A 14,308-nucleotide genomic window follows, 5' to 3' on the forward strand; every position below is an offset into this window, starting at 1 on the left:
TGTGCATAAATACAGATGTAATAATTCAGGAGTGTTCAAATCTCTGGTCATGAACTGCTCAGAAATGTCTTGGACTGAAAGTCTGTTTTCTGGTTATTTGACCTGCTTCTGCCAGCAGCCAAGAATTTATCTATAAATCTCTGTTGTTCCATGTTTATGTGGCGACACATAAAACCACAAGGAATGTGGGACAGACACAAACAGAGATGATCCAGACCATTGCCAGGACACATGCAAGGTAACAGAGCCCACAGGCAGGCAGGTCTATTCATTGGCTCACCCAAGAAAAGTTCTACTGGAAAATCTGGCACAACTAAGATTTTCATCTGTCACAAGAGGCAAAAACAATCAGTAAGAGTAAACAGAAACCAACACGCTTCAGAAATGGAAAACTGAATCACCGGCTGCCAGGAAATTGCTGGACACTGGGATAGGTGCACAGGATTGTAAATGTCATTGCAAGGATCTTATCTACTCCATGCTGGAAAATGAATGGTTAATTTAGAAGGAATTGCCAGTTTACCAGAAAACTTGTTTCTGTCTGCTCTTATCTGTGCAATCCTGGGAGAGAGAGACGCCGCTTCTCTTATTATCTGGGTGATATTTGGGATTTGTACATATTTAGTCTGTGCCAGATTTCTTCAGAGCACAGGTTTGGTTATGAAAGTAGGTCATTCTCCTTTCTTTGTCTATCAGCCACGGGTTGCTACATGAACTGGGCTCTCAGCAGTTTGCTTACCTCTCTTTTATAAATGTTTGAACATAATCAGTTATTGCACTGGCAGCATTTTCACCAGTAACTGTGTCAAAGTGCCGCCTACTCACGACTGCTCCTGAACATGCATCTAGCACCACGAAGAATATCCCACGGCTATTGAATAGGAAAACTGTGTCATTTATCTGCAACAAAAAACAGAGGTAGGTTTTATGGAGGCAGGCTGGGGAGCTTCAGATTCTGATCCTGCTTCTTCATAAAGGAGTTACAAGCAAGGGAAATATCAAGGGTGTACACCCTATAATTTTAAATGTATAATTAATACAGATGAAGTGACATCACTGATAGATGGTCAGTGGCAGGAGGAAGCAAAACCCTTAGTTCTCAATGCGGTACAGAAACGTGAGAAATGAGGTCATTGGCATCTTTTGTGTGTTAGGAAAATACATTCGGGAAGCCTAGAATCCTGGGAGTAAAATGCTTAGTTCAGACTTAATACAGTTTTTTTCCATGTGGGGGAAATTCCTGTCACTTGGCAAAGCAGATTTGACCACGGAGCAAGGGAGAGGTGCTGAAACAGCAGATGGGGGAATAGAAGTGACACATGGACTTTTTTTTGTTTTCCCTGGAAATGTAAATATCAAAACCAAAATATCCCTTCTTGGTAGGGCTGTCCCAGTGCCTCAGAGATGTTGTAGCACAAGTGGCTCCTACTCTCCTTTCCTACGGTGAGGGCTCCTTCTTCGGGTTACACTCCTCAGGATGTGCCACGATATTTGCTTTTAGAAAGGCAAAGGCTCTCTGAGGTGCCCAGCACTGGTGCATCTCCCCACCATCCTAAGGGACAGCCCAGCCTGGGAGGACAACAACGTCCACCAGGGAGAGCAACAGCATACCAGGGTCAGGCTGTCAGAAAGCTGAGCCCAGGATACACAACACACCACTGTAATCCGCATAGTCGTCCAAAGCCCACAGGCACCAGGGAGCTCAGATACATGCCATCAGAGATGTGTATACCTCCAGGGAATATAGGGCCAGACTGAATGAGGGAGTCAAGTGTTAAAAAGTGGCTTCTGCAAGATATCAGAGGATGCTGAATGCAATAGGGGTCAAGGGTAAGGGAAACATGAATGTCTGGGCCATGGGTGGGCAGAGGGGAGCGAGGAGGAGCAAACACAGACGAAATCTTTTGCCTGGTCCTGGCGCTCTCACACTCCTAAGCCTGGGAAGTGTGTCGAAGTCTGGATGCACATGGAGTAGAGAGCAACCACCACTGCAAATCAACCTAAATGCGAGCCGCTGGTAAAAGAAACAGCCCTGCTCTGTGTCTTGTTCCTGTCCGCATGCTGCAGACCCACGGAGGAGCCAACACAAGGGCTCACGTGGCCCCACGGGAGCTGGAGCGGGGCACCGCTGTACCCACTTCACTCAGTCCCTGGGGAAGCTTGGATTATAAATCTAAAACATTTCTGACTTCTGCATTTCATTCAGCCAAACAAGGACAAAACGTGTGCTTTGGTAGTGGGGGCTCCTCTGCTTCACTTCTTGATTTCCAAATCTCCCGCACCTTTTAAGATTTAGGGTAAGAATCCTCCTTTAGACATTAATCTATATCATTTGCCTAGCCCAGCCTTTACTTCAGCTAGGAGTACATGTGCCGGAAATAAAACTTCCTTTGAAAAACAATACTTTGCATTAAAGCTTTAGAAAAGGCAAAGGAGTTTTGAGGATACTATGCCTGTCCCATGAGTGCTGCACACACACAGGTCTCTGCACTTCGCCGCAGGTGAGGATGCTGCCTCCAGTAACACCTACTTGCTAATGGTTTTGAATAAAGTTTTGATGATGCAGCCAGTGCACGTGGCAAGATATCTTGGCTGCTCGGACTCCTTATGGATGCTGTACCAGGTTTGCTTGGCATTTGTTAGCATTAATTATAATTCAGTAGTACACAGGCATGCAAGCCTGGACAGTGTCCTTGCAAGCATGATTTCAGTCACCCTTCACCGTCTAGACAGACATATAAGGCATGTGCAGGGACAACCTGACAGCTCCAAACCCCTTCAGTGGTGAAATATAGCTAATTTTTATCTTTTAGTGCAATGCCAGCAGCAAAAATCAGAAAAACAAACTTGTTTGTTTTCCCCACATCCTTTGTAAACAATGACTTCTGGTGTGCTTTTCCCCCCTCTTCCTCTACATTAGCGTGGTGGTGTTAATTCTTCTTCTGAGGTGATGAAAGGCTTTCTTTTTCCCTAAGGGCTCAAATCCTCATCTGAATAGAATACAAACTCCCAGTGACTTTAATGGAGTTAATTGTAAGGGAGAACAATGCACTTGCCTCTTCCAGAGGAACTTCCCATTTCCTTCCGCCAAGGCTCAGCAAGATTTTGCAGTAACCTTCCTTGGAGATAAAGTTTCCCCTGTTTAATCACCATTTCAAATGTGGTAAAACACAACATACCTTAATGAACGCTGATGTCAAGTGGTTTTGTATGTCCGCCCTGCCGAGAGACTGGATCTGGATCCTTATATACTTGACTGATGGTGTGCTAGTGATAGCAAGCTGCAATTACACCAGAGACAGAAACTTAAAAACTGTCTTGCTAACTGGTTTCCATCAACAAAATGACACCAGGTACCAATGCTCGTATATATGATCGCAAAACTTTCAGCATTCTTTTTTCAAACTGTGATCCTGGTTCACCAGTAAGTGTTCATTATTAAGACACCATATATCAAAGGATCACGGCAGTTCTGGTTGGAGGGGACCTCTGATGGTCACTCTGCCACTGAGCAAGTTTAAAAGTTGAATATGAATTTCATATATTTTGCCTGGCTATAAACTCAAGTGCAGATCTGTATGAGCCTGAAACAATTCTACAGGATTTAGAGTGGGGTGAATTTACAGTAAACGAGGAGAGAACCTGGCTCTAATTTTCCAGTAATTCCTATTAACCAGAATTACTTCCCAGTTTGAAATTCAGCAGCAATGTCATACTTTGGAATTCAAAGCTAATTCAGTCTGAGCCTTCTCAAGAGTCCTTTTTTCTTGTTTAAAAGAAAGAAATGGGGAAAAAAGGTGCAATGAATGTGCATTCACATGCTTCCCGTTGGGCAATTTCTTTGAGGCTATCTTTGAAGCACAGTACAAAAAGCTGCAGAAATTCAGAGCAAACCCCTTCCCTCTCCACAGGTTACATGATGCTGGGCAGATTCACGAGTGGGAATTCGTTACGGCTTTTCCTTATACGCTGTGAAAATTAATTGACCTCATGTGGCGGCACATACACTGCATAACCTCAGATGCTGTTTCGTGCGGCGGGTACCTGTGGGGCCCCACAGGCCCTGCACGGCGCAGCCGGGTGCTGGGACACGGGGTGCTGGGCAGCTGCTGGCCTCTCCGGGAAGGGGTTTGGGTCACAGCTCCAGGTGTCCCCTGGGTACATATGCGCCATGATTTTAATTCGTTCGCAGCCTTGCTGAGAGCAGTAACTGTGCCCTTTCCGAGCTTCGTGGGCTTGCAGGTGCACAAAGAGGTACCTACAAATGAGAGCAAACAGAGGGATCAGAGCCACCGCCTGCTTAGAGGACGGGCTGAGCAGAGGCAGGATCTGCACTTGCTAAATCGCATTATCCCTCACATAGCCCAAAACAACTCTGGCTTAGACTGGTGTAATATGGCACACCCGTTGCAAAATGGGTCCTGCAAGGATGCAGGTCGAGCTCCCCTCTCATCCTGGCATGACACGACCTGCAGCACTTGCAGCCCGTACGCCCGAGCCAGCCGCCTTTCCAGGCAAGCATCGTGTGGGGCAGACACCCCGTCCAGCCCCGGGCACCCGGCACTGTCCCCAGGTATGGTGGCATCCCACCAGAGAACGAGCAGCAGCAGTGCTCAGGCTGTTGTGCAGGAAGAGACAGGCTTGCCTGGAAATATCAGCATCTCCCCTCCAGCTCTCTGCATTGCACTGTCTTGGCCCGCAGGCAGAGCTTAGCCCTAGGCATGCATGACAAAAGCTCGAAGGCAGCCAGGTCTTCTGGCCTTTGGAGTTAATTTTTTCTTTTCTAGCTGTTCTGAGTATGTTTTCAATTGTGTCCATTCTGCAATTCAGGCTGAGGAAATTATATAAACAGCTCAGTTCAGCTCCAGGATCAAAAAGATACATGAGATTTAAAGGGATTTTTCATTCTATTTCTTTTAAAACTAAATATTTGTTTCTATTTGCCTGGAAGAAGGAATGAGTAAGCTTGGTTTCTTTCCAAGGAACCAGCATGTGGGGTTAAAAAAAGAAGGGGAAACATCCCACTCATTATGAAATAAAGTCTAAAAAACAACAACAGGAAAAGAAAAAAGCCAATCCCATAACTTCTGTACTCTGAAAGGCTAAAAAAAAATCACTGCTGAATTAAACAGAGAACCAAAAGGCTGATACTGCCAGAATTAAGTTAGGTTAGACCCATCAAGCTGCATGTACCAGGTCCAGATGGCTGCTGGCAGCTAATGGCTTTTCCCCCACAGATCCACACGTGTAACCATTTTCCCCACTATTCAGTAGTAAACAACCTGTTTACAGAATTTGGGCAACTTTTTTTTTTGTTTTCCAAAAAAAAAGAAAAGAAGGATTAATTAGCAAATTGTTATTTCACAATTCCTATGTTGAGAGAGACCTGGCCATCAGCAAAGAACCCGGTTAGCAGGGAAGGCATTCCGGGATTCGATTGCTCATGTGTTATGGTTAAATGAATAAACATATCTCATCTTGTTTTCAAATCTGGCATTTGTGGATTGATTCCTGAAGTAGCTACTTAGTCAGGTGAAGCATCATGGGACCAATGGTTAGACCACAAAACACTTTTTTCCTCCCTAACCATTTTAGCTGACTGAGAAACACAGTTTCGTAATATGTTTTTTTAACCAAAGGTGTCCTAGAGTCTTACAAAGATAGTGCAAGATCTCTAGGACTCTCTTCATGCCTTCAAAATAAGAGATGTACTATGGTGTTCTCCTTTTTTCACAAAATCTGATTTTTAGACTGTGATGATTTTAGAAATCTCTCTTCATGGGAATATGAAGAAGTTGAAACTTCCCAAACTATCTCAGTGTTGGAGCTCATTGTCACGGCCCTTTGGAGTACAATGGATTTTAACAAATATTTACACCGCACCCACACCTGCAGCGATCTGAGCAGCAGGGGTGCCTCAAAGGAGCTAAGCCCAGCCAAGAAATCGGCCATTTTCTTAACAGCGATGCAAATCGTTGCTCGGTGATACAGATATAGACCTACCCCAGGTACTCCAGCTGTAAATCCATTTTGACCTGAAATCAGTGAAAAGACCACGCAAGATGGATGGGCCTGAATTTTAACTATGAGAAAGGGAAAGGAGGTGCTGGGGTTGGTAAGAGAAAGACCCCAAGGGTTTGCTGCTCATTCAGCGGCAATGCAGGGCTCACCCCGATGCTCTGTCGAAGTAGAAGAGCCGCTCGCCGGTCCCATTGAGAGCGCTGGCCCGGGAAGGAGCGGCGAGGTAGTGCTTTACACTGTGCACCGTCCCTGTCCGTCGCTGGTAGATATCCGCCATCACCTGGAAAACGGCTGCCCTGGGGTAGCAGAGGGCAACATGCAGCCAGTCTCCTCTGTCGGCAAAAAGGGGAGGCAGGGGGAAAGAGAGAAAAATGCACTTAAGGGCTTGAGTACAAGAGAGATGGTCTGCAGCCAAGAGTACAGTCTTCAGGGGAAAACAAAGAAATGTCCTTTGAGGTTCTCTTCCTCCTTTAAAAAAACACAACAAATCCTCAAAGCCAAAGAAAATCAAATTTTTTTGCTTTGTCTGGAAACAACGGCTGCTTACTACAAAGGTCTGATCCAGGGTCCCCGGCTGACCTCAGAGGACTTTGAGTCAGGTGCCAGGATGGCTTAAAACCAGAGATTTTCTCTTCCTTGCCCCATAAGGCTGAGGTACAACCAGCCACATACCCACTCGCGTCTCCTGAGGCAGCCAGGGCTTGTTTCAGTTCATCCAGAGCTGCTGCAGGAGAGGGAACCGGCATCCAGCAGACATTTCACCGGGGGCACGGATTCAGGAATTAGAAAGTAATCTCTGACTTGAACCAGAGCCACAGTCTAAAGAGACCTGCTTCCTCCACTTTACAGCAAAGTTTATTATTATGGTTTCCATTAAAATCTCCCTCTCCAGGGCTCTTTCTTCAATGTCAGTTTAGAATAACTAAGGGTAAAGTTAAATCATCTTTTAACTCTTGTCTACCACAATTTCGGCACACACATTTACAAAATAATTGCCCCCATGGCTTTCCTTTATCCTGTGATTCGCATTGCCACCCTCATGGAGAGAAAAACTGGCTCCAAGCTAGAAACCTTTGTTACAAGACTCAGAGCCAAAAGATGCAGCTACGGTGCAATTCGGATACTGATGGGAAGGATCTTCTGCAAAAGATCCCGACACCCTTTCCTGTCTGTGGGATGCACTTGTACTGTGCAAAGCAGAAAGCCACAAGAAGTTTACACTTGAAAAGAAAAACTGAATAACAAGACAATTAGCTTAATTTTTTTTTTTCCTTTCCACCCTCTGAAGTGGCTCAGTGTGCCACACCAAAGTGCCTGAACCACTACTGTGGTTAGCTTTCCTTATATTACCAAAACCATCCAGGCTTTAAATGTAGTCTTTTAACTACCTGGCTTCCTGGTTAAAATGTGAGAATACAAATTTGGCTTAGAGAAAGAAAAATACCACTTTCATCGGCTGTCTTTCTTGGTCCTACAAAGCTCAGGAAGACAAAGTTTCTCCAAAGCCTCCCCTGAAATGACCTGCCACCCATCCCTGTCTGCAGAGCGATAAATGGGGGGGAAACCGCTTTGATTTGGAGAAATCTGGGAATTTGCCTGCCTAGACTTCTACTTTGCATTACACATGGAGAGCACAAAAGCAAAGCTATTTCAGTCTTTTTCTGGTTTTCTCGTTAAAACAAAACAAAACTATCTACAGGGTGGAAGAGGGGACAGGCTGTTCTAGAATAATAAATCAAAGCCGCACAAAGACCCATCAGCTTAAGCCAGATACTGCCCTCTAGATTTTAACCAACTCCAGCTGTGTCATAACACAGGACAGCTAGAAAACGGATATATTTTCAGATGATTTGGCCTCTGACTAGAGGAAATGAAAGAAATGCACCAGAGCCATATTTGTGGAATATTTTTAGGACAGAGTCCCAAGACATTTGGCTGTTTCATAAGGGTGATTTGCATTGCGTTAGCACATTTCATCCCCTGAAGACACCATCACAAAAAGGGCTTGTCATCTCCCTCAGATGCTGGGAACCAGCTTTGGTGCTGTGCTACACTGGCTGCCACCTCCCCAGGGAGAAAGAAAGGGACTAGAAAACGAAACCGGAGGGTGAAAGAAAAAAAAAAAGCGTGAAAAAAACCACAGCTGTGACTGTCTTGAGTAGCCGGAGCATTTGGGAATATGAGTGCTAGAGTCTAGCATGCACTTGAACAGGCTGAGTGAAACGTGGAAATAAATTATATCAAGATTGAAAAGATCAAATTAAAAGCACCTACTTTGGAGTTTGTGGAGGAAGAGATGGAAATAAGTACATTCCCACAACAAAGGGCTTGGGAGGAGATGTGAGAAGGGAAGGTATTAGAAGTTATCCTTTATGTAAATATAGGAAAGAATAAGGCAGTTATTTTCTCTTTAATTTAGCAGTATTTTAGCAACTTCCTATTTAGTTCTTTACTTCAGTTCTGTTTCTTCAGCTTGTACAAAATCCACCGTAAACCCTCCCAAATACCTGGCTGTGTGGCTGAACTGGGCTGCAGCATCTCCAGGAAAAGCAAAGCAAGAAACACCAGCACTGCTGCAGGACGGTCCACAGGACTCTGCCTTGCAGCTGGCCGGCGGATGGGGGTTAGATACCTGTTCTCCAGCCCTTGCCAAAACCGAGGGAGAAATGCAACCTCAGGCAACAAGCAGTAATCAGGCATGGGACATCTTGGACATTGTAGTCGAAGTAAACCAGACGTGTGTGTGCCGTCCTCAGCCACTGCGCTGGCCACTGAGGACCTCCTGGCTGGGTCTCCAGTGCAGGAAGCCTTCCTCTTTTTCAGTGGTCAATAAACTGTGGCTCCTGCTTTATTTCTCTGCTGAAACCTCTCCATTCTGCCTTATTTACCAGCTGCTACTCTGGGGTGAATATTTGCAGGCAGAATAAGAAAATTTTGAACCAGCCTAAATATCTTGTAGGGCATTAAGTCCTCGTTCTGCCACTCTCAGTACTGGCACATCAGCTGGGATCTTCCCAGGTGCCCCGGAGGCTTAGGGACACACGCAGCACTAGCAAGAAGAGAAAACACTGAATTCATAGCAGATCCCAAATTATGAATTCAGAGTAATTTCAGACCCCTGCCTGAATGCTGTGGGAACATCTGTAGCTTTAGATGCTTTTATGCTTAAAGACCAGCACAAGCAAAGGGGAAAAAGTCATTTAAAACACAAGGGGTAGAAGTCAGACTACCGATAAACAAAATGCTGTCCAATGTAGCAATACACGGGGCTTGTTTTTTTTAACTTTCATTCTTAGGAGTTTCTTGCAAGAGAAACCAATAAAAATATTCTCAGGTGGAAAGTCTGACTTTGGAATTAGCTGTCAGTTTAAGTGAAAGTCATATTAACATGTGTAGGAAATGAGCTATTTAAGATATTTTCACCCCAAAACTAAGTAACTGTGTTCACAATCTTTTCTAGTGATAAAGTTGAGTTCATTTTATAAGTAAGGAACATTCTTCTTTCTTTTTTTAATTCTTGTTCTTAATCAGGCCAACATTTTCCTATGTGTTTTTACCAAAAAAAAAAAAAAAAAAAAAGGCATTTGAAGGAGAAAATCTAAATATGCACTAGCAAAACGTCAGTGTTTAGTGGGTCCTAACAGTTTCAAACGCCACTTGGAAAATTTTTGAGAGTCTGCCGACACCAGCATGTATAAAACCTGACACTTCTGCCCCTCTGTTACTGTCATTCAACAATCCCCACAGTGCATTTCATGCATTTTTATGAATGTATTTAGCCTGTTTATTTCCTTGTGGAAATGGCTGGATGAAACAAACCCAAGAAGCCTTTCTTTTTTCACCGGGATATTGGCATTTGCAGTTCTGGCTCATTCAGGTGAAGCAAAAACATCAGACAAAGTGTTAAAAAAGTATTCTTATGTTTTGGCAATGAGCAGGCTTCCTGGGATAAGCAATAGCAAAAAAAGGACAAGGGAAAGGCAAAAAACGCAAGCAAGAGGTTTCCTGTTCTTGGACATGTGGTAGATAGAGATCTGCACGTACACACATACATACCTCATTTACAACCCCCAGAACACCCCCCCAGTTCAACCCCAAACTCCCAAAGGCAAAGCCACTCAGAGAAACGTGATCAAGCAGGCGAAGGAGGGGAGATTTTTGCGAGTGGTGGGATGTAAAGTGAGTCATGTAACTTGGAGATGAGGTTTGGCTGGCGTAAACATGGAAAGAGTGCATGTCTGGGACTCTCACTGCCTGGGACAGGACAAATAACACTTGTTCAATATTGTGAACGTGCCCCTTGACTACATCGGACAGCGTATCAGTCCTGGGCAAATGGGTATGATCTAGTGCTGGGGTTGCTGGTTATGCTGGATGTCAATCCTGGCTGTATTTTAGCAAAGGGAATCTCTAAACTGATGAATATTATTCTAGAAAACAGTTCCACCATGTTTATTGACATGGTGTGTCACGTAGCTGACGACCATGGAAGTGCACAGTCCAAATCCTGATCTCACTGATGAAAATCTGGGGTAAGCTAATGAGGGAATGCCGTAGAGTGCAACTAAAAATTACTTATTTTTTCCTTGGGCTCGAAAAAACAAGAGACTTCCATCCAGTGAGTCAGTCTCCCCCAACTGTTATTACTCCTGTTTAAAAACAACCCCTCTGACATTTTGGTCAACATCTACGTGAGCTGAACTTTCAAAGGGAGTGAGACAACTGGGAATTTGAAACTTTCCTGTTCATAACATGGGAACCAAGCAGAAATCCCCACATGCTGCTTTGGTAAGTTTGTCTCTCACAGGCTGAATTTTGAACTTTAAAAGACAAAAAAGCAAAGCCACCATTCAGCCTCCAACCCATCCCAAGAACAAATCACAGGAGGTCAAAGCTCCTTGCCCTCAATCAGGATACAGCTGGTTTTTCGCTCCAAAAATGTCTCCCAACCTCACACCAATCTGCCCAGCACCAGGCTGAATCTACTCTGGCACAAAACCTGCTTTCAGGACAAGCCACCTCCTCTTCAGCCAGCACCACTGGTGGGGAAAATGCAGTGAGAAATACCCACACATCTCAAAGGTGCTGAGAAGAGCGGAGAAAGGACTGCAAGGAACCTGGCCACATCCTTACCACTCTCTCCCAGTTCAAGCTCTTTTCCTTGAACACACATTTCCCACCTGCTCCCTGCAGCTGTCGCTCGCTCCTTCTCTTTTTCTAGATATCATTGTAACTTTCCGCCTTCAGCTCAAGTCCATTAAACACATCCAAAACCCCCACGATGACAAACACGGCTACTGGGCGAACATCCAGCAATTTTTTTCAGGACCTTGTTATTAAGGATAGACCCTTCTGGAAGACAGCTTGCTGTGGGGATAGTAACAAGTTAGGTATGTGTTTAGCTAACTAGAGTTGTGTGTATTGGGATTTAAATGCCTTCCCTAAATGTTGCCGTTTAGGAAATGACATTAAAAATTCAAAAGCACAGGCCATCTCTTAATATAAAGTAAAATTTTTGGTTTTACCCATGTGCCTCCTTAGGCAAAAAGAATGATTTTTGCTTTCGTGAAGCTCAACAAATTATAGAAGGGATCCTGCCCTGAGGTACACTTCTGCTGATACTCATGAAACAGGGTCTGACTCAGCCAGTATTTGGCTCACAGACAATTGTATTCAAGCAGAAGTAAGAACTTCCTGCATTTAAATACAGTACATCATCTTATCAGCTTTTTTCCCACCCTACATGCTTCCATGGAGGAATCACATCCCAATTCAATTTGTATCTTTTTTAGTGCATTCCCAAGTACTCTATTGCTGACTGTTGTGTATTTTGTATTTTCCTGCTGCTGTGCCTCAAGATGCATGTCAGGTCAGGAGAGGCTGGTGGCTCTGAGGAGCCCCAAGCCCCCCTCCATGGGCCAGGAGAAGGGTGAAAGCAAGGAAAAACCTTCAGGTTTCATGTGCCAGGCTTCAAAGTGACAAGCAGCCTGGTTTGCCACAGCCATCTGGGGACAATCTGATGCTCAGATTGCTCTAATTCATGCTGTAAAATGATCAGCTCGGGAAGGACGTGTCTCCTCAGTCACCTTGTTAATCCCGGCCCCTGCCACCGGGCCAGCTGCAAGCGCAAGCCATGGAGGACAGAGAGCAGCAAGGGACGTAGGCGGGGAGGCAAAGACGGGCCTTTAGGGTCACTCGAACATGAGGATGTCAGCACCCGCTTTGGCCCAGCTGTACTAAAACAGTGCAATCTGCAACCTGGTGTTCTGGCAAATGTTTTAGCTTCTTTCCAATTTTTAAAAAAAGTACCTTGTGGCTTTCATCCGTGGGTTGACCTGTGGGTAATTTAAGGGATTTAAATAGACAGAAGGGAATGCAAATGTATCTGCTGACTTCTGTGTTGTGTGGATGATTAACTCTGAATTACAGATGTTATCAGGAGGGGCAGGCTATGAAACCCAAGTAGCACTCTTATTATTATTGGAAATAGTGCTGGTGTTACTTGTATTACATCCAGATCTGGGGGATCGAGGTCAGAACTCATGTACATACAAGAACAAGCAGTCACAGCCTTAAACTGTTAGCTCCACTTTGAAATACTAATTTTGCCTTCCTGTGCATTTATCAATCTTGGAAGCAAGAGGAAAAGCTCATTTAGAACTAATCTGAAAAAGAAACAATTTCGGAAATATCCATAAACTGGGCAAGTCTGCAACAAGCACATTCTAGCCTTGTCTCATTATCTTTCTTTTCCTCCAGACCTTATCACCGCTAAGGAATTTAATCGCAAAAATGACAAGTAGTCGAAAGTATGAATCAGACTGGCACTGAATAAGAAGCCGTAGGAAAAACACCTACCTACACAACCCTGACAAATACAAATATAACGAGTCCCCCAGAGTCTCAGTGCAGAAATGGGCTGGATAAGTTTGCTTGCAGTGAAATCTCCACCTTTGCAACCTTTCCAGGTTGCAGCATCCTGGAGCCTTCATATCACCCAGTGTCCAAAGGCTCCACTTTTTTTAATAAAGAATTTAGACACGAGCTCATTCCAGGCTCTTGAATTTTCAGATGATTAAGATTATTCACTAGTGAATATGAAAACAAGCCCTAGTGCAGAACTCCAGCCTAGCAAATACAGGAGTTGAGCAGTGCACCTGTGCCCATCCCTGCACAAACACCGCAGCAGGGGAAAGGCTAGACACATGCCCAAGCACACACACAGACATCTGCCCTTTTGCTTGCTGTTGACAAGAAATTTGGCCCTCCCTGACAATTTTTTTTTTTTTGAAAGGCTCTCATAAGGATCCAACTCCTGCAGCAAGGCACCAAAGAACATCAATATTATGAGCCTCACTGTACCCCTCCAGGTGAAGCCAAGAGGGTGCCAATGAAGAGAGCCTGGGGGACGCTGCCCGGCACTGTCCTTGGAGCCAGCATCTGTCAAGAGAGGTGCACTACAAAGGAAAGCCCCTGCTAGCAGGACTGTGGCAATCTACCCACAAAAAATACCTTCTTTATACTATTAGCTGCTCACACTTCCCTGAATTCTTTCTGTCGAACCACAGCAGAGAGCCCTAATAAGGGAAAACCCTTCCCTCTGAGCCTTAACAGAGCGAGTATAGAGATATTTGCCTGTGCTCATTAAAAACAAGGAATGCTTAATCTAATTGCCACTGCCTTTCAGGCTGCTTCAACAACATAACTTATTACACTATACTTCAGATATGTGCTTTGAGGAGATTTAGTTCTTATCTCTAGATGTGCCGATAGCACAAAGAAGCCTGGCTGATTTACTGAACAGCACTGTGCCTTTGATAATAGTATTTGCCTTAGCTTCTTCTGTGATTAGAAAATTTGCACAGGCACAAAGCCTAGGCCATTAAATTGAAGGACTTCACTTCTGAATTTGCTTACTGTATGAAGTGCCAATCTTTATACTGTTTTCCAGCACCTGAAAGGAGGCTCTTACTCACAACCAGATAATGTTTTCCATGCTCTCCTCCTGGCTTACCAGCCTCTCCCCCATCTTCTAACAAGCTTGATGCTCTCTGCGGGCCTTTGTGCTTCAGGATAGTAGTTTTGTGGAAAGCCCTTAACTCAGTCTTACAGATAATTCTCATACTTCTGTGAAGCAGAAAAAAAAAAAACAACCAAGAAAACATATAAACAGCTCTGAGGGGGTGGAAACCGCTCCAACAAAGAGATGAAGCCCATGGAGAAGGGGTCTGAGTCTCCGTTCACGAATGTTTCGCACACGCTTTATGCCCAATGAGAGCAATCCTCA

General features: G+C 44.5%; 2 protein-coding genes across 4 annotated transcripts in view; both read right to left on the minus strand.

Moving 5' to 3' along the window:
• The window catches only part of LOC115341334 (cell migration inducing hyaluronidase 1), a 119,643-nt gene that overhangs the window by 68,612 nt on the left and 36,723 nt on the right, over positions 1–14,308 (minus strand). The window lies entirely within an intron of this gene.
• LOC115341294 (cell surface hyaluronidase-like) overlaps positions 1–14,308 on the minus strand; it is a 58,186-nt gene that overhangs the window by 3,110 nt on the left and 40,768 nt on the right. Inside the window, exons 19-22 of the mRNA XM_030014012.2 lie at positions 6,171–6,353; positions 4,045–4,258; positions 3,180–3,281; positions 740–900 (exon numbers count right to left, since the gene is read on the minus strand). Coding sequence (XP_029869872.2) covers positions 740–900; positions 3,180–3,281; positions 4,045–4,258; positions 6,171–6,353 — 660 coding nt within the window. The remainder of the gene's footprint in view (positions 1–739; positions 901–3,179; positions 3,282–4,044; positions 4,259–6,170; positions 6,354–14,308) is intronic.

Source organism: Aquila chrysaetos, chromosome 5 (assembly GCF_900496995.4).
Source record: "Aquila chrysaetos chrysaetos chromosome 5, bAquChr1.4, whole genome shotgun sequence".
Classification (NCBI taxonomy): Eukaryota; Metazoa; Chordata; class Aves; order Accipitriformes; family Accipitridae; genus Aquila; species Aquila chrysaetos.